This window comes from Muntiacus reevesi, chromosome 6 (assembly GCF_963930625.1).
Source record: "Muntiacus reevesi chromosome 6, mMunRee1.1, whole genome shotgun sequence".
Lineage (NCBI taxonomy): Eukaryota > Metazoa > Chordata > Mammalia > Artiodactyla > Cervidae > Muntiacus > Muntiacus reevesi.
In genome coordinates, this window is record NC_089254.1 from 93,977,576 (window position 1) to 93,999,288 (window position 21,713).

Sequence of the window (21,713 nt, forward strand, 5' to 3'; positions counted from 1 at the left end):
ATGTCTACCACACAGAACTACTAAAGAGATTAGATGAACACCGAAGACATCAACTTTTTATTCAACCTTCTTTCTACCTAAATCTAAAGCTGAACATCTCAATTCCTTCAATGATGTCTTCTCTGAGTCACAACATCAAGTCATAAACTTGACTTGCGTGATCTGCACATTCCATAATCTGTCCCCCAAAGTAAGTAGACCTATGCACTGTCCTGGGCATATAGCAGCCATTTAGTTATTACTACCCTGTCTAAGTCTTCAATTGGTGCACAAATAGTACCTCAATGTAAATAAAGGTTATTTCAAAGCCCTGAACTTAAAAACAGAATATACAGTCCTTAAGAATCACTACTGCATGGCTCCCTTACTTCCCCTTCTCTACATCTGTATTCATCCTTTCAAAGTAACTAACAAAAAAACAGCGTATCCACAGTCAAAACCCAATCTGACTGATACACTCTCAAATCCATAATAATGGAGGGAGGTGTGTGAAGAACGAATGATACATACTCTCTAATTAATTATTCATTTAAGTGATATAGGAATAAGACATATTACAGAAAATTTCACTTACTAACATTAATGTGTATCAAGGGACCATGTTGGGGTTCAGTGATGATTAGTAGTTATGATATTCTTAATATTTATAATCTGGCTTAATTACAAATGAGAAAAGTACATTTCAGTTTAATGTCAACCTATAAATTTTCAAGTTTTGCTTTCTTGAAATTCTTCTAAAACTGCTACTCACTACACAGCAATGCCAAGAAAAGAGGAAAGGGGCCACTCTTTCTGTCCCTAGAAAGTTTAATTCTCAACTCGAATAAGAAAAATGTTCTCTCTCTTGGGTAGGACCACAGAAAGAGTTGTACTGTTCTTCATTCTAACTTGGCAGATCTTCCCTGAGGGGAGAAGAAAACTTGTCTACAAATACATCCCTACCTGTACCCTGTATGGTGGTAAGGTACAAGTGGAGACCAAAGCAGACGTTCAGTAATATTGACAGTCAAACTAATTCTCTGGCAGGGGTCGGCATGCGAAGAAAATAAGCTATAGGAGCTTGCCAAACAAAACAAAACACTGATAACTCTATGTAACCTGGGCCATAAACTGTCCTTAATAAATCCTGAGGGGTGGGGGTGGTGCACCTTGCGTTAAATAAACAAACAAAAAAAACCTCTTCTCCCTCTCTCAAAAATCCTTCACATATCATGTACTTATGTTAAGCAAAGGTAACCATGTCAAAATTTATTTTGGTCCCAGCTGAAGTTCAGTTGCACTAATTTTGGGCAAAGTTACTAAATGGGTATACTGTTTCAATTCCCCCCTTTTCTTTTTTCCCCTGCAACTTGTGGTTGCTATGACACTCCTCTCCTGTAACTGAAACAATTATAAATGTGCTCTGACTATACTTTATATGAAGGCAAAGTCAATGAAATATTAGTACATCTATATTAATAAGTGATCACAATAACATAAGTTAAAGACAGCTAACCACTGTTAAAATGCTGAAAAGACATGTTGGTAAATTCCAATTTTCACTTCTAATATAAAGAAAAAAGTCCAATAAATTAAAAATAATAAGGTGTTTTCATATTGTGATTATACCACTTTCTGACACTGTTGCTTAATTTTTAGTTCCTAAGGACTCTTAGATAGGAAGAGGTGATGGTAGGAGATTTGATTTTAAAATGCAGGGAAAAGACCAAAAAAAAAAAACCTTTCCTGAGTGACACAGAAGACTTATTTTGAAACAAGTAGACTTGGTCAACTAATGGGGGAAGCTAGCCTATATACTGCATATAAAACACTTCAATACACCAATAAAACATGGCAAAGAGATATGAATTCACGGTGCACAAGAAGTTCAGTATATTAACCAAATATAAATTAAAACAAAAAAGATTTTATCAAAATTGGCAAATGTGCAGAAAAAAATACTTAATTCAAGGAAATACTCATAATCATTGACTTAGCAGTTCTAAGAGCATCAAAACTATAACCAAAATGTTTACATGAAAAAATATTTATCACAGTATTATAAATAATAGCACCAAAATGAAAGTAAGATAATATACACCAGCAGGAGATTGGTTTAATAAATGTGCAATACTCACATATAATGGAATACTACACAGTCATAAAAATTATGTTTCCATAACATGGGAAAGTATTCATAATAATGGGTATTAAGTTTTAAAATGTAACAAACCAATGCAATTTTCTGTATATATACATTCACAGGAAGGAAAAGGACTGCAAGGAAATATACACTGCAAGGAAGATACACCAAATCATTTTAGTGAAAATGTCTGAGTATTGAGATCACATACAATATTTACTTTCTTCTTTATGCATTTGTATATTTTTCAGCTCTCCTTCAATAGAACATTACTTTTATATTCAGGGAATAACAGATGCTGTCACAAAGAGATAATCTAAATTTTACATTTCTGCTCTGCATTCTCCAGGGGCTATAAACCCAGAACATGACTTTAACTAGAATGACAACACTTTTAATGAGAATAAAGACATGCATTTGAAAGCATCTGAAATAAATTTTTACTACAAATTCTTACATAATGTACTACAGAGTTAGCAACCAATGAGGTAAATAACAGCATAGGTTCTTAATAAAATAAACATATGGGTGGATACAAAAAGATCAATGGAAAGGGTCAAAGTTTATCAACCCCCAAAGATTTTAGACTTAACTTTTATCCTTAGCTTTGATAAAATAAATTTCATGTAGTTTATTATATAATAATTTTACATTTTGCTCTATGGCCACCAATATATTTATTATATATATATGTACATATGTGTGTGCAAATAAAAGGAAGTTTTTAAATCTGAATTGCCTTTATAAATAATCTTTACTATCAAAGTGAATAAACTTAACAAGGACTTCCAAGAATTTAAATATAAGAATAAGTTTTAAAGAAACTGACTCTAACAACAATCCATGTGGCTATTATTAACTATGCTTAAAAATGGCCCTTACATTATTCTAGTGCTAAATAGACATGGGACTGTAATGGGACTATGTAATACCCAGACCTTTAAAGCATCACTTCAACAAATTTAACTTTGGAATAAATTTTTTAAAAAAGAAAACTGACCTATTTGATTACAGCTATTTACTTTAGATGAATTCACTTTACAAAAGTTAGACTTACCAAATTAAAAAAAAAAAACCAAACAACAACAAAAAAACACACCAAGATCCTAACACAAACTTAAGATATATTCAGAATAAAGTGTAACCCCCAAATTATCACTTTTATTAATCATATCATTTTCTGACAGGCCAAAACCAAATACAATCCAAGATGTGACGATCACCATATCAGAATGAGATTTGATACATAAAGTTATAAATTTGTTTAAACATGAACAGAATATAGGTCTGTGCAAAAACAAGTTGTCTCCAAGATGAAAAAGATCTGTATATGGGATACCCTCCTCACTCAGAGGACATAAGACTCTGGTGACTCCTGAGACAAGACAAACATGAATACTTGTATCCCCAACACAAAGCGCTTCAGATTAATACCCTCTGTCCCTTTTACAGTATTTTGTGCCGCCCCCCGCACCCCGCCATTACATCAGGAAGGAAACCTCCATTAGGTGACAAGAGCCTTTTAATAACCCACATCTCTTAATTTCCCTTTTTATCAAGGAGAGTGTTCCTGGGGCTCAGGGTAGTCTGCAAATCAATGCAAAAGGGGAAGCATCGAGAGGCTCATCTGAAGTATTACCAGGGAGCAGCAGGCAGCAAATATTCAAACCCAGAAATTGTGACTCAACATTTCCTACAGTACAACAATTCTGCACAAATGACAGACACTGTCAAGAAGGATCCTGCCTGAAAAAGATGCAGAATGAAAAGAGAAGAATGACAGACAGGAAGGTTAAGGTATTTGATTATACTAGTATTGGTACTTACGTATCATACCTCTGCAGTGGTGTCACTTTGTTCTTATTCTTATCAACTGAACCCGTAGACAGTTGAAGGAAATTGGGGTTTAATTTATATAATTCCTGAAGGAGCTTCTGTTCATATTCTTGGTGTTTACCCGCCTGGTGGAAGAAGAAATGAAAACTGCAGTGGGACTCACACAGTGGCTGGTATAAAATGCTGACGTACTTTCTGAATTATTAAAGCTATCCTAAATAAAATACATAAGAATTTGTCACAGTGTCAGAGAAGCCTGTGAGGAAGATGTCACAGAACTTCTAGACCAATGAAAGTTCTTTCAACAAAACTACAGGAGACACATTCCATTAATTAAGCATATCATCAACCACCTTATGTGGAGGAAAAACATATTAACAGACAACATTTTTGCTAGCTTAAAAAACTAGAGGGGCCCTTTTAAATTTACTTCCCCATCTTTCCACAAAAGAATTAAGCTTTCTAACAGGTCATTACAGAATTTTCTGAAGATCAATCTCTCTTTTTAGAAGAGATTAACACTAAAAGTAACTCAGAGATGAAGAATTTTCATTATCCTAAGTAACACATTTACATAAAAATGAATATATTTAAACATTGGACCAGAAGATGGCAATTTAGAGCCAACCGCTTTGTTTTTGTAAATAAAGTTTTAAGGGAACAGTAATGCTCATTCATTTACATATAATCTATGACCTTGTTGGTGCTACAACAGCAAATCTGAGTAGTCGTTACAGAGACCATGTGACCAGAAAAACTAAAAACTAAAACATTGACTAACTGTCCCTTTACAGAAAAAGTGTGCCAATCCCTGCTCTATACATGACAAAGAGAGCTCTGTATTTCCTGGAGTTGGTGGCTCTCTATCAAAATGCAGTGTTACAAACATGATGGAAGAAATCAGACAACAACTGACTGTGCAACTAGTCACACACAAAAATAAATTACAATGAAATTACACTGAATAACTTTTTACTCTTTGCATGTATATTATGACTGCAAGGACATTTTTACTTACCTTCAGGGTTGTTAATTATTTTTAAAGTGTGGTCTAAAGAGATGTTATGGGAAAACCAAAACCAGAACAGATCAAAACAAAAACAAAGCAATAAAAACAAGGGCAGTATCATGTGATCCAGCACAACTGTATCATATATATTGCACAATGCATCATTCCCTGCTCTGAGAGGGCTCTTGCCTGTTCAACTATACAAATATTTCATATGGTACTGAATTTTGAGTTATGCAGTAACAAGTTTTTGCCATGATATAATTTGTTCGTTTCCTTTCTACACTGAGGAAATGTTTTAGTGAAGAAACCCCCTTTCAAAGTAATTTTAAATTCAAAGAAGAGAGAGATGAATACAGGTCAACAATATGAAATAAATTTTAAATTGTTAAGGAAAAACACAGTTTAGATGTGGATTTTACATCTTTAAAATAAAAAAAGCCCTGAAAACTGTTTCTGCAAGCAATACTTCAGGAGATACTACGGCTTTCATTAGCCACAAAGAGCTCAAACTGGTATTCAAACAGTTTAACAGGGGCAGTTTAAAGAGACAGGTTAAATAGCATTACAAATAAACTTCAAGGGACTGCCCGTCCATTTTTTTTTTAGTTTTTAATAATACTTAAGTGAGATCAACTGGGGCTTAGAAACTCCTTGACAGATATTTTCATTGTAATAATACCCATAAGTAAAGCATAGCTCTCATTAGTCAAAATACAGCATGAAATGGCTCAACCTTAGATTTCATCCAAGAAAGTTTCAATCAAAAGAAGAAAAAAAGTCAAGAACCATTTACTGGATAAGCAAGAAATAAGTAAGTCATCTATCTGTCCCCATTAAATATCACAGAGAACTTAGTTTTGGGGTTTGGGGGTTTTTTTTAGTTGTTTGTTTGTTTTTTTTTTTTTTTTTTGACATGGACCATTTTTAAAGTCCTTACTGAATTTGTTACAACATTTATTGTTCGGTTTTTTTCACTGTGAGGCATGTGAGATCTTAGCTCCCCAACCAGGGATCGAACCCACAGCACCTGTGTTGGAAGGTGAAGTCTTAACCACTGGACCACCTGGGAAGTCTCTTAACACTGCTTCTGGATCATAAAGACCATACATACTATAAAGAAATTCCAATGTACTTATTATAATGCCATTTAATCAATGATAACTCCAAGTCAAAAAGGGTAATATTTCATTCCATTTAACAATCTGCTCTGAAAGGAGCCCCTCTTAGACTGTCTCTAGTTTGACCTGGAGAATGAAAGGCAGCAGTCAATGCCCCCCACCTTCTAAATGAGAAGTATTCCTGCAAAGTCCACAGCAACAATCAGAAGTCTTCACCTATAATAGGGAAGTGCAGCACTGTGCTTTGGCATAATCCTCATTTAATATGCCATATGGTCAATATTTTTACTTGTAAAGGCAAATTTATACTACAAATTGAAAGAAGACAGAACAGGAAATGTAAAAAAGAATACAGGATAGTAAGCCTTCAATTCACCCTTTACAGGACACTGACTCAGTGTACACTTTCATAGGTAGAATCATTTCATAAAAACAATTTAGCTTTTCAGTGGCATTTAATACGGTATTATTTTCTAGCACGCTCTATGAAGAGCAGAGATGGCAGAGGGGAACCTCATAATTACAATACTCCACTTAGCTTTCATTTTGCCTACATTTTCAAAACAGGGGGCCACAGATGCACTTTTTATTATAACAATGTCCTGCAGAACTGATATTCCATAGAACAACCACGTATTTGGAAAAAGCCAACTTAAAACAATAAGAGTTTAGTAAAAAATAAAACCCTTAGCCTTCGCCTTTGCAATTCTAAGCTATACAGAGAAACGCTGCCTTTGCTGCCAAGTCAGTTCACATTGCTCTACTACCTGCATCTCCTCTTTTGTGAAGCTGGCCGCCTCGTCCCCCAGCTCATGCAGGTACATGCAGTCAGGCTTTGGACACTGCATGTTCTTTAAGAAGTAACTGCAGTATTTTGTTGTACCTAGAGATGCCTGCAGGAAGAGAAGGGAAGAAGGAAAAAGACCCAAAACGTAAACTGACACCAGAATGAGAATTTCCGTATCTAGGGTTTTTTCATCTAAAATGAGGCAAAGACACAATGAAACAAAGTATGGCTGTGAATACTAGAGAATTCAACCATCATTACAGAATTTATTAAAGGTGATGAAACACCTATGGTTTTCAGTCTATGGTTTCCAGAGCTTGAGCACCCAAATCCTTTCCCTAGAGATCAGGAGAGCAGGAAGGCAAAATCTGTTCCATGTTTTAAGCGGTTAGGCACATAAGACAAATTCCTTTTTCTAATTATGCCATCCTTCTTTCAACTTACTTAAAGCATTGCTTGGTGGGACCCCTGGTTCACTCAAGCCTGAACTAATCAATGTCCAAATATTTAAGGACAACAAATTGGAACCATCACCTATTTCTTACAAGAATAATAATAAATCCGTTTTCACAAGAGAAAATATGTGTAAATACAGGAGAATTTTTTTTTAGGATTAATCCCCTAATAAGGTGTGTGTTTACTTCCACCTGGTAGACCAGGACCCTAACAGGTAAGTGATAAGCAAATTAGCTGTCACAGGTTAGAATGGATACCTAGGAAGCAATCTTTAAATAAGACTCCTTCATTACTATGTAACAGCTATGTTCTTCTGTACTTGCTACATGTTATCTCTTCCCCCTAAAAAAAAAAAATCCAGAGGACCATATTACCTTAAGTGTTCTGCCATCCACCACCACATTGTTAACACATTGTATGGCTCTGAGAGCATCTTCCGATCGTATATAGGTTACATAAGCACTGGCACTTGGACCCTAAAGTGAAAAGCCACTGTCGTTAGAACCAAATTCAACAAAAACTTAAAAAAAAAATTAACTTGCAACCTGCCAAAGGAATTCTAAAGGCCTTTACTAACACTATCTTTAATAATAATGACAATGATTAGAAGTAGTAGTAGCTTTGATTAAACTATATACTAGCCCATCTTAAGATAATCATACTTAATCAATTTTATCTGATTTTAAGCAGACTAAAATATTTATGAATGAAATATCTTTGGCTTGGCACTTTTCTTATAAAAGTCATCTGACAGGCTTGTCAACATTACAAAAAAAAAACAAACTTTGAAAATTAGATTTGAAAAACTAAGATGTGAAGATACTGTGTCAAACTACGTTCTCAGAATAAATGCAATCTTTAAGAGTATTCTAATAGAAAATAAAAAAAAAAGAAATAAAGAGTATTCTAGCTGCTAATATCAGCATAACAAAAATGCTCTACTAAGTTCACACTATCTGAAAATATTAAATAGAAATCATTATATAATTTAACTGCTTGGTTATAGACTCAATTCTCCCTCCCCTTCAAACCATCACTAAATCTGTTACTACTTTCCTCTTAATACTTATCAATTCACTGTTAAGTTTTGAAAGGATCAAACAAGCACCAAAAAATTCCCCCACCCTACCAATAGAGGTCACTATATGGTGTAAATGCTTGACCTCCAAGCTTTCTAATTACAGAAACCAAGTTTTCCTTCTGAACAGCCCAGGTCAAGCCCTGACCATAGGGAGGAAAGGTAAAAATCCCTATAATTAGTTACCTGTGAGCCTGCATATGATGTGCTGTTATTGATGACGACTTTATGTATTTTACCAAACTTCCCAAAATATTCTGGTCGTTTTAAAACCTATAAAAGAAGAAGAAATAAGGTATAAACTGTCCCCACTTCATCAACTTTATCCTTATAATGGGGACATGCACCATGCCTTTTGAGTGAAAAGAAAATAATTGTTAAAGTTTCCCAATAAACGTGACTACTTTACTGATTACAATTTGTGTGGTTAACTTAACTACAGGAAATCATCAACAAAAATCTATTCTTTACTGACCCACTGAATAGAAACTGAGACTGAGTAAGTCTCACATTATCTACTACGTTCTAACATGTGCACCAATAATCTATGGGATCTTAATTTGACAGTATTCTTAAACACAAAACAGATCAACTATCTTAACCACACTGTCATTAACAGATGATTCTTACAAGGTCTCAGAACAATGACCAAGATTATGCATTAAACAGAAACTCAAAAACAGACACAAGTAGAGACAGTTTTACTCATAAATCTATTGCACATAAAATATTATGTATTATATTAAAGCACTGTTTATAAGTTACAAATTCCAAATATGGTAACAGAATATTTTTCAAACTTTCATGCTTTATGATTTATTACTCAGTGTATGTCAATAAATTTTCCTTATGTCAATTTCACCATTTTTCAATTGTCTTCTATGTTTTTCTCTCTTTTCCTGATAAATAACAAATGAATTTTTCTCTATTACCTGGTTACTTCTTGGTGGTCATTTTCCCTCATACTTGTGTCATATCCTTTACTATGTGATCACTATATGCATTCATTGAGCTTCTCCTGCAAACTAACTTAACTTTGGCTAACTTAATCCTCTCTCCCAGGATTTGCAACTACCTCAAAATTAAACTGTTCTTTTCCAAAATTTACCACAGACCTACATAATAATTGTTTATAGGTTTAAAATTCAACATTCAAAAAATGAGTATCATGACAACCGGTCCCACCACTTCATGGCGAATAGGAGGAAAAGTGGAAACAGTGTCAGATTTTAATTTCTTTGGCTCCAAAATCACTGCAGATGGTGACTGTGGCCATGAAATTAAAAGATACTTGCTCATTGGAAGAAAAGCTATGACAAACCCAGACAGCTAACTAAAAAGCAGAGACATCATTTTGCCAACAGAGGTTCATATAGTCAAAACTGTGTTTTTTCAGTAGTCATGTATGGATATGAGAGTTGGACCATAAACAAGGCTGAGTGCCAAAGAACTGATGCTTTTGAAGTTGTGGTGCTAGACAGGACTCTTGAGTGCCTTGGACTGCAAGAAGATCAAACAGTCAATCTAAAGGAAACCAACGCTGAATATTCATTAGACAGACTGATGCTGAAGCTAAAGCTCCAATACTCTGGTCACCTGATGTGAAGAGCCAGCTCATTTGAAAAGATTCTGATGTTGGGAGAGACTGAAGGGAGGTGGAGAAGGGGGCAACAGAAGATGAGATGGTTGGATGGCATCACTGACACAGTGGACATGAGTTTGAGGAAACCCCAAGAGATAGGGATGAACAGGGAAGCCTGGTGTGCTGCAGTCAATGGGGTTACCTACAGACCCACTGTTCCTACAATCTCTCCAAATAGCAAGCTATCTCTCAATTGAAGCTTTCTGCATATATCTGTTCAAGTGTATGCAAAGTACCTTCTCCAAATACTCTTATTTGATAATATTTCCACATACTTAACATCTTAGCTATTATGCTCTACATCTCACAGAACCAAGTTTTGTGAAACAGTCTGTGGTTGGGGTGTCATGAATTCTTAACAGTTTTCAACTTAATTTTTTTTACCTTACTTTATTTTAGGTTTTTATAAGTATAGGGTTATTATGTTTTCTGCAGCCAATTTTAATAGATAAGAAGGTGCAATGACTACACTGGCTTTCTATCTTTTTCCCACCCAAATCTTCTGAAGGATATGACATTTAGAGTGGCAAAGGCAATGACTCTCAGATTGTTCACAGAAAGTCTTAGGATAGAGGCTATGGGAAGAGTATGTATCTTGAAAAGCCTTCTGGCCAGTGGAGAACAGAACTGCGTTCCAATATTCCAGCTGGATGTGTACCAATTCAGCAAAAGGCCTCAGCCAAAAGACTTGCTTCAAGGGACTCAGCCTGGTCAAAAGCTGTGCTGCACCAGCATCTCTTATCACACCCAAGCCGACGGCAGTACTTCTCAACGAAGGCGGCATCAAGGGATGCTGGCACATCATGTCAGCGTAACTGGGAGACACTCGGCGCTCAGTGGATGGGGGCCAGGGACAGCTCACAGCACGCAGGCTAGCCCTGCACCACAAAGAACCACCCTACACAACTTCTGAATGTTCTACAAGACATTCATCTAGCCAAGATGCTTGTTTATAACTAAGTGAATCTAGAAACAAATCATAAATATAAAGCACTTTCCCACAGTTTCAATGTATGTTGAATTTAAAAGCAAACACTATGTAATTAAGGGACGACTACAAATGCTTTGTTTGAAATTTTACTAAGAATTCTTCGGAAAAATCACACACATCATTAACTCTTCATGGTACCTATGCTGTCAGTACATACATCTGTAACAATCTGCACTTTTAGTTGTCACATTCACAGTGATTCTACAAACAGATGCAAGCGCCTATTTCATAATGTACTGGGAAAAAAAGTACTTTAAAAACTTATATACACACACAAATCATTTGCGGATCCAGTTGAAATACTTATTTCAGCCCCTGAGAGTTTGCACCATAAGCTCCCAGGTGATACTAATGCTACCAGCCCAGAGGTCACACCCTGAGTAGTGGTACCAAGTATTTACACGTAGAAACAGTCTTCTTATACTATAATTTCTCCCTCATTTTTTTCAAATTATGTATCTACCTAGACAGATTATATGATCAAGAAGTCATTTCATGAAACTCAAAGGGTGCTACAAAATACTATTAAAAAAAAAAAAACGTGGGTACTGGGTTTGAAAAGGTTAAAGACTGACTTATGGAAATAAATTCTGGCCAATAACTGAGCAATACTTTCATAAAAAACATAAGACTTGTATATAATTACAGTGAACAGCAAGAATAGTATTTCCAAAGCACAAATCTCACCAAGTCATTCTGTTCTTAAGATTAGTCAATAGCTTCTCATTGTCTTTAAGAGACAGTGCAAACTCATTGAAAGTGAAAGTGAAGTCGTTCAGTTGGGTCCGACTCTTTGAGACCCCATGGACTGTAGCCTACCAGGATCCTCAGTCCATGGTACTTTCCAGGCAAGAATACTGGAGTGGGTTGCCATTTCCTTCTCCAGGGGATCTTCTAGACCCAGGGATTGAAACCGGCCCAGGTTGGAATGCATGAGACAAGTGCTTGGGCCTGGTGCACTGAGAAGACCCAGAGGGATCGGGTAGAGAGGGAAGTGGGAGGAGGGATCGGGATGGGGAATACATGGATTTACAAATCCATGGCTGATTCATGTCAATGTACGACAAAAACCACTACAATACTGTAAAGTAATTAGTCTCCAACTAATAAAAATAAATGAAAAAAAAAAAAAAATACATGATAATGAAACCAGTCTCCCTCATTGTAGGCAGATGCTTTACCGTCTGAGCCACCAGGGAAGCCTTTTAAAGCCCTTCCTTATCCCTTACCACTTAACTCATCAGCCTCATCTCTCACCATGTCACTCTTAATTTTCCAGCCAAACAAATTATTTGAAGACCAAGCCTTTTTTTTAATCCAGAAGCACCTGTATAATCCCTATGCCTGAAGCACTTTATACCAAAGACAGCCAGGAAGTTCATACTTCCTGATGGCACTCCAACAGTCAGGTGCCATCTCTTGTGCCTCCACAACACACAGCACTCATCACAGTATACAGCTGCTTTTATAAATAATCAGGGGCAACCTTTTATTGGTTTATGTTCAATGTCTCACACAGTGCCTGGCACACTGCAGGTACTCAATAAATGCTTATGGAATAATTAAACTCTGTTAGCATTGAACAAAAAGAATAACACATGTGTAAAACACTAGTGGGCCTTAATGTATTAGGAAATGATCTATGGGTGACAAAAACAGCCTGCCCAGGCAAGGGAAACTCAAGTAATTTCGATGTTCTATATTAAGTTGCACATTCAAGGTTCTATCTAAACATAAGTCGAATAAGCAAAACAGTAAATAAAGAAAGTAAAGAGCATGGGTGGTAGGCAGAACAGTCTGCATATAACCACATAACCTATATATTCAAAGTCCTATATTTACTTCACTGTGAGTCAACTTGAGTACTAGCTACTATATAAAAGATTATATGGTAGAATTATAAATGCCCAACGACATACCTAATGTGTAAAATGTCTTCCTATACGTTGGGAACACAAATGTTCATGCACATGTCAGAGAAAATAAAAAATGTAGTGACAGATGAAGGATGAATAGACAAATATGTGGATGAAGGAACCATACAGATCACTGGTATAAAATACATCGGAATAGGAGTTCTAAGACCAGGGAGATGGGGGCGGGGGAGGGAGGTGGATGAGGGTGGTTTCTAGTCCTGGGTTTGCTATGAAATAGCTAAGTGATCCTAGACAAATCATTCAACTTCTCTATGCCTCAGTTTCCCATTTGTAAAAGAAAACGGTTACATTTTAAAAGTCTTTCAGTTCCTCAAACAAGCAGCTCTTTCATGCCACCATGCACCTGGGACATGTCTGCCCTTATCTGCTACCCAGCTAATCCCTAGTCATTTTTAATCATCCTTTCCTCAGGGAGGCTTTTCGTGGATGTCTGCACTAGCTAAATTACCTACTGTTCATATGTTCTCAAAAAGCCCTGTATCTCCCTATTTATAAATACTCAGCACACTTACAAGTCCTTAAGTCTGTCTTCTCCACTGTCTGCAAGCTTCTAAGGGTAGAGACTGTGTCTGGCTTGCTAAACCAATTCAGTTCCAACATCAAAGTATCTAACAGACTGCAAGTATTCAAGAGCTAATCTACAGAACGAATGATTAAGGTTCTGACAAATTTAAATTTTTAGGATTTAGGAGACGATTACTCTAAGCATTATCTCTAACTACCATATCTTCTAAGATAGCCTTTTTTCCTTTTAAGCAATAAATGGATACATTTGACCATCAATCTTGGTATGAAGTTGTCAGATGTACAAAAATTATTTTCAAAATAAGCTTTAAATTTTCCTAAATGCTCCTATTCTACTAATCAGAATTCAGCCAAATATCAAATTGTTCATCATCCAAAAATAAGTAAATGATAGGGATCTTCTTTGACTCAAAGTTCCCCTAACAATTTGAAACTTGGCAATTTCTAATGAAGTGTTCCAATCTGAAAGAGTTAGGCAGTTACATTAAAAAAATTTTTTAAGGTATTATTTAGAAGTAGTAGGGTTTAATAACTAAAACACTAACCTTTGGTTTTCTTAGGGTTTCAAGAGAAACTAATGTTTAAGAAAATTCACTGCCCTCTTACCAAGCAACAGTGCTTTCAAAAGTCTAAAACCAAGACAGTGATTTTTTAGGTATATTTACATTCATGATAAAGTATTCTCTTTCACGAGTCATTCCCTAGATTAATTTCTTTCTGTGTAATAGTTCTTCAGATTAATCTTACTGACATTGTGCTATTTGAAATGAATATAAATCTCTGTACATAAGTAAAAACTACAGATCTAAGTCACTTCTCTAAGAAGCAGAAACCTGTAAACCAAACATCAGACTGAGACTACGGCTTCATTTTATCCAGAGTTTGGGTGCTGCTTGGTAAGCCTCCAATACCACAAGCGATTTGATTTTGTATTAGTAAAACCAAGTACATCCACATCCAAGAGTTGTTAAATAAAAATTAAAGTTCCATTAATTTGCTGGACTAGCAGGGAGCCCCTTGGTTGCCTAGTGGTTACAACTGCACACTTTCATTGCCATGGCCTGGGTTCAATCCCTGGTCAAGGGAGCTGAGATCCCACAAGGTGCATGAGTGCCCCCCACCCCGACAAAAATTTTTTTTTTTTTACTGGAGTAGCAGCTTCAGCAAAGCAAATATAGATTCTAATCAATAAGATTAGCAGGAATAAATAGAGGTAGGTAAATTAAAAACCTGCTTAGGCAAGAAATGTCCTCTGGTTGGAAAAAAGTAATGTTTAAAGAGGGAGACAGAAGCATTGATACAAAGTTGTGGCAGTGTTCAAGAGTGAAATGGGATCCTGGCTGTCTAGGGAGTTAAATGCTAGATGATTTAGGAAAAAGGGAGAACTAGCTGCTGAGGTTAAATCGCAGGCCTAAAATGAGCTCCTTTCTTATCATTTATTAGAGATATGAACTCTAGATCCACCCCTTTGGCTTTGGAAAAAACCTCGTCTCTTGAAGATTGTGTAGCCCACTAATGCCAGCATCTCAGACCTAGATCCTAGTAATTCGTGAGCTGCCTCCACATTTATTACCAATGACAGAGACTTCTTAGTAAGGTCACCCTGATGTTCTCCTCTACAGATCTTGAAGCCCTTCACAGCCTCAATACATAGTTAACTAATCAGCAATAAATATTTCTTATTCTTTCTAAACTGATTTTTACAAAATCAATTTTTAGACTCCTTATATTTTCTCCTTCTGGGGCCTTTAGCCCTCTTAGACCAGTTCAAAGATTCCCGCCTCCCTAAGCATATTCACTGTAATCCTTCCTCTGATTGCTGCCATCCTGAGCATTACTTTAAACCCTTCTCAAGGAGTACTTCCGACAGATCCCTCAAATCCAGCTCTCTCCAACTGAAGCAGACATTCTGGCTGCCATTCAGTTTCTATTTGCCTTCCCAACAATCTAGTCAGCATCTCCTGGTATACCAGGAACTAAACATTAGCAAACATGTATCCAAGGGCATTAAGGAAAAGTAATGAGTTCAACATTACTCTAATAAGCCTGGTGGAGGAAGGAGAGAAGAGTTAAGTAATAAACAAAAGGATTAAGGCCTCCCCTGCTTTCAGCGTATGACAAAGAACCTCAACCACTGTTTCCCTCTGAATTCTTTCTCCTTCCCCAAAACTGGCTTAAAATGAATGAATAAAGAATGATGACACAGTAGAGCAACAATTCTATCGCTGTTTTATAATTAAGTCTCACCGCTTCGGCGTGATTAAAAAAAAAATACAGATCTCTGGTGGGTTCATGAAAGTACATCTCCACTGTTGGTCCTTAATAATAGCTACAGAAAAGAGGAAAGAAATAGAGCAGTCATGTCAGATGAGCCTTAAGAGCACAACAGAGCCACTGTCCAACTTCCGTAGGCTAGGAGCACTGAAGGGGACTTCAGAGACCTAATTCAACTGCCCAGTTTCACAACTGAAGGAAATGAGCCAAGAACGATGAAGACACTGGCCTGAGATCACAACTGGTCACGGTTTCTTAGTGATTATTAAAAATCATTTCCCATTATCTTCTAAGTTTTAGAAGTTTCAGGTAAATCCTGCCTTCGGGCAGGGCCAGCTACTATTTCCAAATAAAGAAAAAGAAAAAAGTGCCAAATTGAGAAAGAAAAGAGAAGACAACTTACCTCTGGGTCTGCTAGGCGCTGAGACAGACCTACAACAAAGACGAGGTTTTTTTGTACAACACGTACACTAGCCAAATGTTTGCGATTTTCTGATATTTTCTGTTTTCTCTCATTTTGTTTCTGTTTTTTCTCATTCTTTATCCTTTGCAGTTCTTCCTGGGAGAGTGGTTTATAAACTGCTGGGTCTTCTGGATATGGCTTTAGGCATAAAACAAACACAGAAGTTAGCATTAAATGAACAGAAAACCATGAGTAAATAATTTTCAAATGCTTGATGATATGTATGCAGTTATTTGCTACATCTCCCTTTTTCTGAATGTTCTAACTGTGTAACTTTTTATTTAATAAAAGTTAAATGTTACATAAGAGTGTTTTTAAATACTATGTAAACCACTTTTAGTGCTAAAACTTAAAATATCACCAAAGGATCTAAAATTTTAAAAAACCACCCTGGTATTACGGACAATGCCTAGTACACAGTTTACAGGAAAATTAAGCTTTTAAGGTACTATGTAAAGGGCAAAAAGTACAAAAAATCATCTAAATATGGGTTTATTGTATTACAATCAACAAATATTTAATGAAAACGTACTATGTGCTTGAAGATTAATGAAGTACTTATTCTTTAATAGATAGACATTTCCTGTCAAAGGAGATGGGCAAATAAACAATACACAGATCTCTGGCTCAGGAGTTTGAACTTAGCTTCAACACTTATTATCCAAATGGCTTTAGACAAGTCAATAGAACGCTATGTCTCCATATCCGTGTTAAGTAAAATGAAAATAATCTTAAAGGCTGGTATAAAAATAACACTTGTAAAGCAATTATTTTAACTGGCCCACAGTAATCTCTCAATAAATACTAGCAATTACACCACTGTAATGTTCTTCTCTCTCATCATTACAATTTTGTTTTCATTCCTACTGCTAATGCCAAGACTACTGATGGCCTGAATGAGAGCTGCAAACTGGCTTTGAATCTTGGATTATTCTTTACTGAGAGACCTTGGCTAAGTTATGTAATTTGTCTGCCTCAGTCTTTCGTAAAATGGAAATCACAGTACTTTATTCAGAGGGTTTCTGTGAGAACTTTAAAAAGGCAACACACTTATAAAGTGATTAAAACTATGTCCTGCACAGAAGCATTCAATAAATCAGTTATTATTTCAGCTGGCCCTCCATATCTGCAGGTTCCACATCCTCCAATTGAACCAAATGAAACTATTTGGGAGAAAAAAAATTCTAGGAAAAAAGTTCCAAAAACCAAAATCTGAATTGGTCATGCACCTAGCATTTACATAGCATTTACATTGTATTTACAACTATTTATACAGCATTTACATTAGATATTAGAGACTATACATAATCTAGAGATGATTTAAATTACATGGGAGGATGTGTGTAAGTTACACACAAACACTATGCTATTTTTTTTTTTTTTTTTTTTTTTTAAACACTATGCTATTTTATATGAGGGACCTGAGTATCCACAGATTTTGGTATCTATGCAAGTGGCATGGAGGGGGCTGTTCCTAGAAAAAAATCCCCCACAGATACAAGAGACAACTGTATTAACAAAAAAGGTTAATAATAAATGGAAGATGGAACACACTAAATAAATAGTAACACGTAAAGCTGAATGTGAAGAGATCCCAGAAATGGGAAATTGTGCCTCTCAGAATACCAGAACCTGGGATTAACAGAAACGCTGCTGTCAAGAATAAACTGGAAGAGGAAGAGAGAAGGGAGTATCACAAGTCTGACACCGTGCATGCCTTTAATGTAAAGTTACTTTAATCTTTTCCATACATAAGTTTAAAAAAATTACTTAAAAAAAATGAACAAAACACCCTCCAATATGTGAGCACACTCTGAGTAATGCTGAAGGCAATTAAGAAAGTGAGATTTCTTTTCCTGCTCCATTATTTTTACTAGTAAAAACATAAAGTCTCCAAAACTCCTGTTCTTAAATATTCAGCCATAACTCTTAGTGGTCCTGCAGAATAAAGTGCCCGTTCCATTCAATTCCCACATTTAAAAATTTGAATCTTTTAGTTTTTTGATCCTAAAAGGATATTTTAGGTCCTTTTTGGCATACTCCAACATACTAGTGAGTGAGAAGCATATAAAACAGCTGACTCAGTAATTTACCTGACTTTTGCATGACCCAAGGGTTTTATTCCAGGGTCAAATATAAAGTTTGTGTCATACATTTTAGGAGCTTACTAAATATTTGCCACATTAATACCAAGCTATTTTCTAGAATTAGAAATTCAGCACTACTAATTTTCCTTTTTAAAAAAATCTTATTTCAAAAGTTCTTACATTTTAATTTGAAGAACCAAATGGTTAGAGATCTATTACAATAAATTCAATTCTTCAATCGATGTAACCGTGCCCATTTAAATTTTTTCCCTTTTCTACACTCACACTTCTGTACCTATATTATCTTCTTTCAAATCAATCTATCTGCCTGGATGATTTTAATCCCGTGAAACTATATAAAACTACAGAGGCAAAAGTATAAAAATGAACTACATACAAACCAATTTAAATACCTTTCCACAATATCACTTACATTTTCATTTGCTATTTTCTACCACAGGATTTCTGGGTAGCTCCTTTTAGAGCATTTAGTAAGTTTATTTGAAAGCTGTTGCCCTTCACTAACATGTGGAGTGGTGATAATCCACTCCCTGAGTCAATCAAGCCTTTAGATTGTTCCCAGATCCATTTCAAAGCCTGGTCCATGCACTGCATCATTCCACCAATCCATGGTAAGTGTAAAAATTAAGAAAAAGCACTTGGAAACTTTTACAGCAACTTAACATTTCCACAACATTCAAGTATGTCATCAGTGGGCTCTGAAGAATAAGATATTTATCAGTGTGGTTGTTATCAAGCTTAGGTGGTAAATCACATGACACAAGCTGGATACTAGGCATGCTCAACAGAACTCTGTATCAGTTTCCAGCAGACTGTGCTGGGCGGGGGGCGCACACAAATCTGGCTCTACATCAGAGATAGTCTGAGAAACACTAGTGTAACTTTTCTGAGAACACGAAGATTTGACAAGCATTCAGGTTTTTTTTTTTTTTTGCTAACCATCTCTGACACTGTAAAATCCTAATAAAAGATGATGCAAAATAATATAAACACCTCCAATAAATGGAAAATGAAAATGACCAAAAATCAGGTTGTGGTACCAATTCTCATGAAGTGTATTACTGATGTTATCATTATATTGAGTTTGTAACACCGGTTTATCCCAGTCTTTTTCTATATTACTCCCAAGTTTTTTCTATGGAAATTAATACTTCTATCAGTCTTCAAAGGCAACTTTATTGGACTATAACTGCTATGTAATGATAGATTACACATACCAATACAGAAAGATACCACTACAGGAGAAGAAGATAAAAAATTAGTTTATTACGACTTATCCTCCAAAATCCTCTTACTCTAACTTAAAAGAGATTATAAATACTAACTTTTTCATCTTAACATATTTGTGAATCTGCATCTCTGTTGTTAGGAAGAATTAAATAAATTGTTCAGATAACAGAAATCTGATAATTTAACCTAAACACAAATGAAAAATATATAAAATTTTATTAGTCTCAACCTGTCTAAAGGTTTCATAAAAAGTTGGTAAAGTACACATTCTATGATGGTTCCTCCTCCACACACACCACCATTAAATACCTACTCTACAAATCTGATAGAAAGTTAACCATTTGATATAATAAGATGAGGAAAGAAGCTAGATTAAAGATGGGAGATGAAAACACAAAATTTGAACAGCTGCAGAAAAACACTGTGACTCACAAAACTAGTAACCTTAGTACTAAAAATGAATATAAAGAAAAATACATCTGGTTTACTTTTTGACTGAAACACATACGTTAAACCTAATATTCTAGGAACACAGGATCAAATAAAAAGCTATAAGCAAAAAATTTTTCTTTAAAATTTTCTACTGCATGTTACAGACTAGTGATAAATAGGATACTTGTGGAGAAGCATTTTAAATGTGCAAAATATTTTTAGTAGTGTTAATTTGTCAACAAATTGCCAAACTACTAAGAAAGTTTATAGCCTTTAATATAATCACTTAATTCCTTTCATATGTGTAGTTATGGTTCCACTTTTATTCCCAATTTACATGTATATTTAGATGTGTCTTCCGTTTTATTTTCTTATCAGACTTACCAAGACTTTGATTATTTTATTGGCTGTTTCAAAGAACCAGCTCCAACTTTTATGGAAATACAGCTTTCCTATTTCATTAAATTCTACTTAATCCCTACTTTCTACTGTCATGTTTCTTCTTTTCCTAGTTTCTTAACCCAGAAATAAGTTCATTTATTTTTGCTCTTAATTTTCTAATAAATGTATTTACAGCTTCATCTTTTCCTCTTGCTAAAGACAATGAAAAATACTGTGTAAAACTTTTCAAACCAACATCTTAAAAACAATAATGAACTGCAGTGGTGAAGTCCCAAGCAAATTTCTGGATAAAAGTCAAAACCCAAAGAGATAAGTGGAAAGGCTGAGTAACAACCAATGGGAGAGAGGAGCAAATGAGGGAAGAAGAACAGCATTCAAAGTCCAAAACCAGTCCAAAGTGAAGAGTTCTGGGGAGATCACTCCCATGATAAGCTGAGACCAGCTCACCCCCAAAGGGCTCATATTCTCTTAGGGTTAAGTACAGCCACAGAAAGGTCAGAACAAGATAAGAAGAAAGGAAAAGGGTGAAGAAAAAAACCATCCTAGAGAAGTTGAAACCAGCCCCAAGGAAGATGTGCACCTGAGAGAACAAAAGATTAAGGCATCCCTAAAGGCAAAGAGTCGAACACGACTGAGCGACTCAACTGAACTGAACTGAATGGCAATGTTCACAGGTTCCAGCAGAAAGCAAACCAAAGTCTATCTACAGGAGGGCAAATTTATCCTGGGCCTCAGAGAACTACACAAATAACTCAGTGACAACCACAAAGCTGATACAGACAACAAATCACAGAAATAAAACAACAAGAACGACAACCAGCAGAAACATCCCCCACAGTCTTTAGCAACTGGAATTACTGGACAGATTTTAAAACAAGAATGATTATCTTGAAAATATCTGCAGGGTTTAAAAATCCTTTTTAAAAAATCAAGTAGCAAAAAAGAACATACATTACTTTTAGAAATGGAAAACAAAACTTTAAAATTCAGTAGACTAGAACTTATATACTATTTAACTTACATACTGAGTACATTATGCAAAATGCCAGCCTGGATGAATTCAAGCTGGAATCAAGAATGTAGGGGGAAGTAACAATAATCTCAGATATGTAGATGACACCACCCTCGTAGCAGAAAGCAAAGAGGAACTAAAGAGCCTCTTGATGAAAGTGAAAGAGAAGAGCGAAAAAGGTGGCTTAAAACTCAACATTCAAAAAATGAAGATCATGCCATCAGGTCCCAGAACTTCATGGCAAATAGATAGGGAAGCAATGGAAACAATGACAGACTTTATTTTCTT

The 21,713-nt window shown here is 35.6% G+C and overlaps 1 protein-coding gene across 6 annotated transcripts in view; it reads right to left on the reverse strand.

Moving 5' to 3' along the window:
* CNOT4 (CCR4-NOT transcription complex subunit 4) overlaps positions 1-21,713 on the reverse strand; it is a 147,627-nt gene that overhangs the window by 49,998 nt on the left and 75,916 nt on the right. For 3 of the 6 annotated variants that reach the window (XM_065939045.1, XM_065939042.1, XM_065939047.1), the window contains exons 3-7: positions 16,182-16,379; positions 8,596-8,682; positions 7,706-7,807; positions 6,856-6,981; positions 3,959-4,083 (exon numbers count right to left, since the gene is read on the reverse strand). In XM_065939045.1, the coding sequence (XP_065795117.1) occupies positions 3,959-4,083; positions 6,856-6,981; positions 7,706-7,807; positions 8,596-8,682; positions 16,182-16,379 (638 nt within the window). Of the gene's footprint in view, positions 1-3,949; positions 4,084-6,855; positions 6,982-7,705; positions 7,808-8,595; positions 8,683-16,181; positions 16,380-21,713 lie in introns of all 6 variants that reach the window. The other 3 variants (XM_065939044.1, XM_065939041.1, XM_065939046.1) reach the window with 1 other exon arrangement.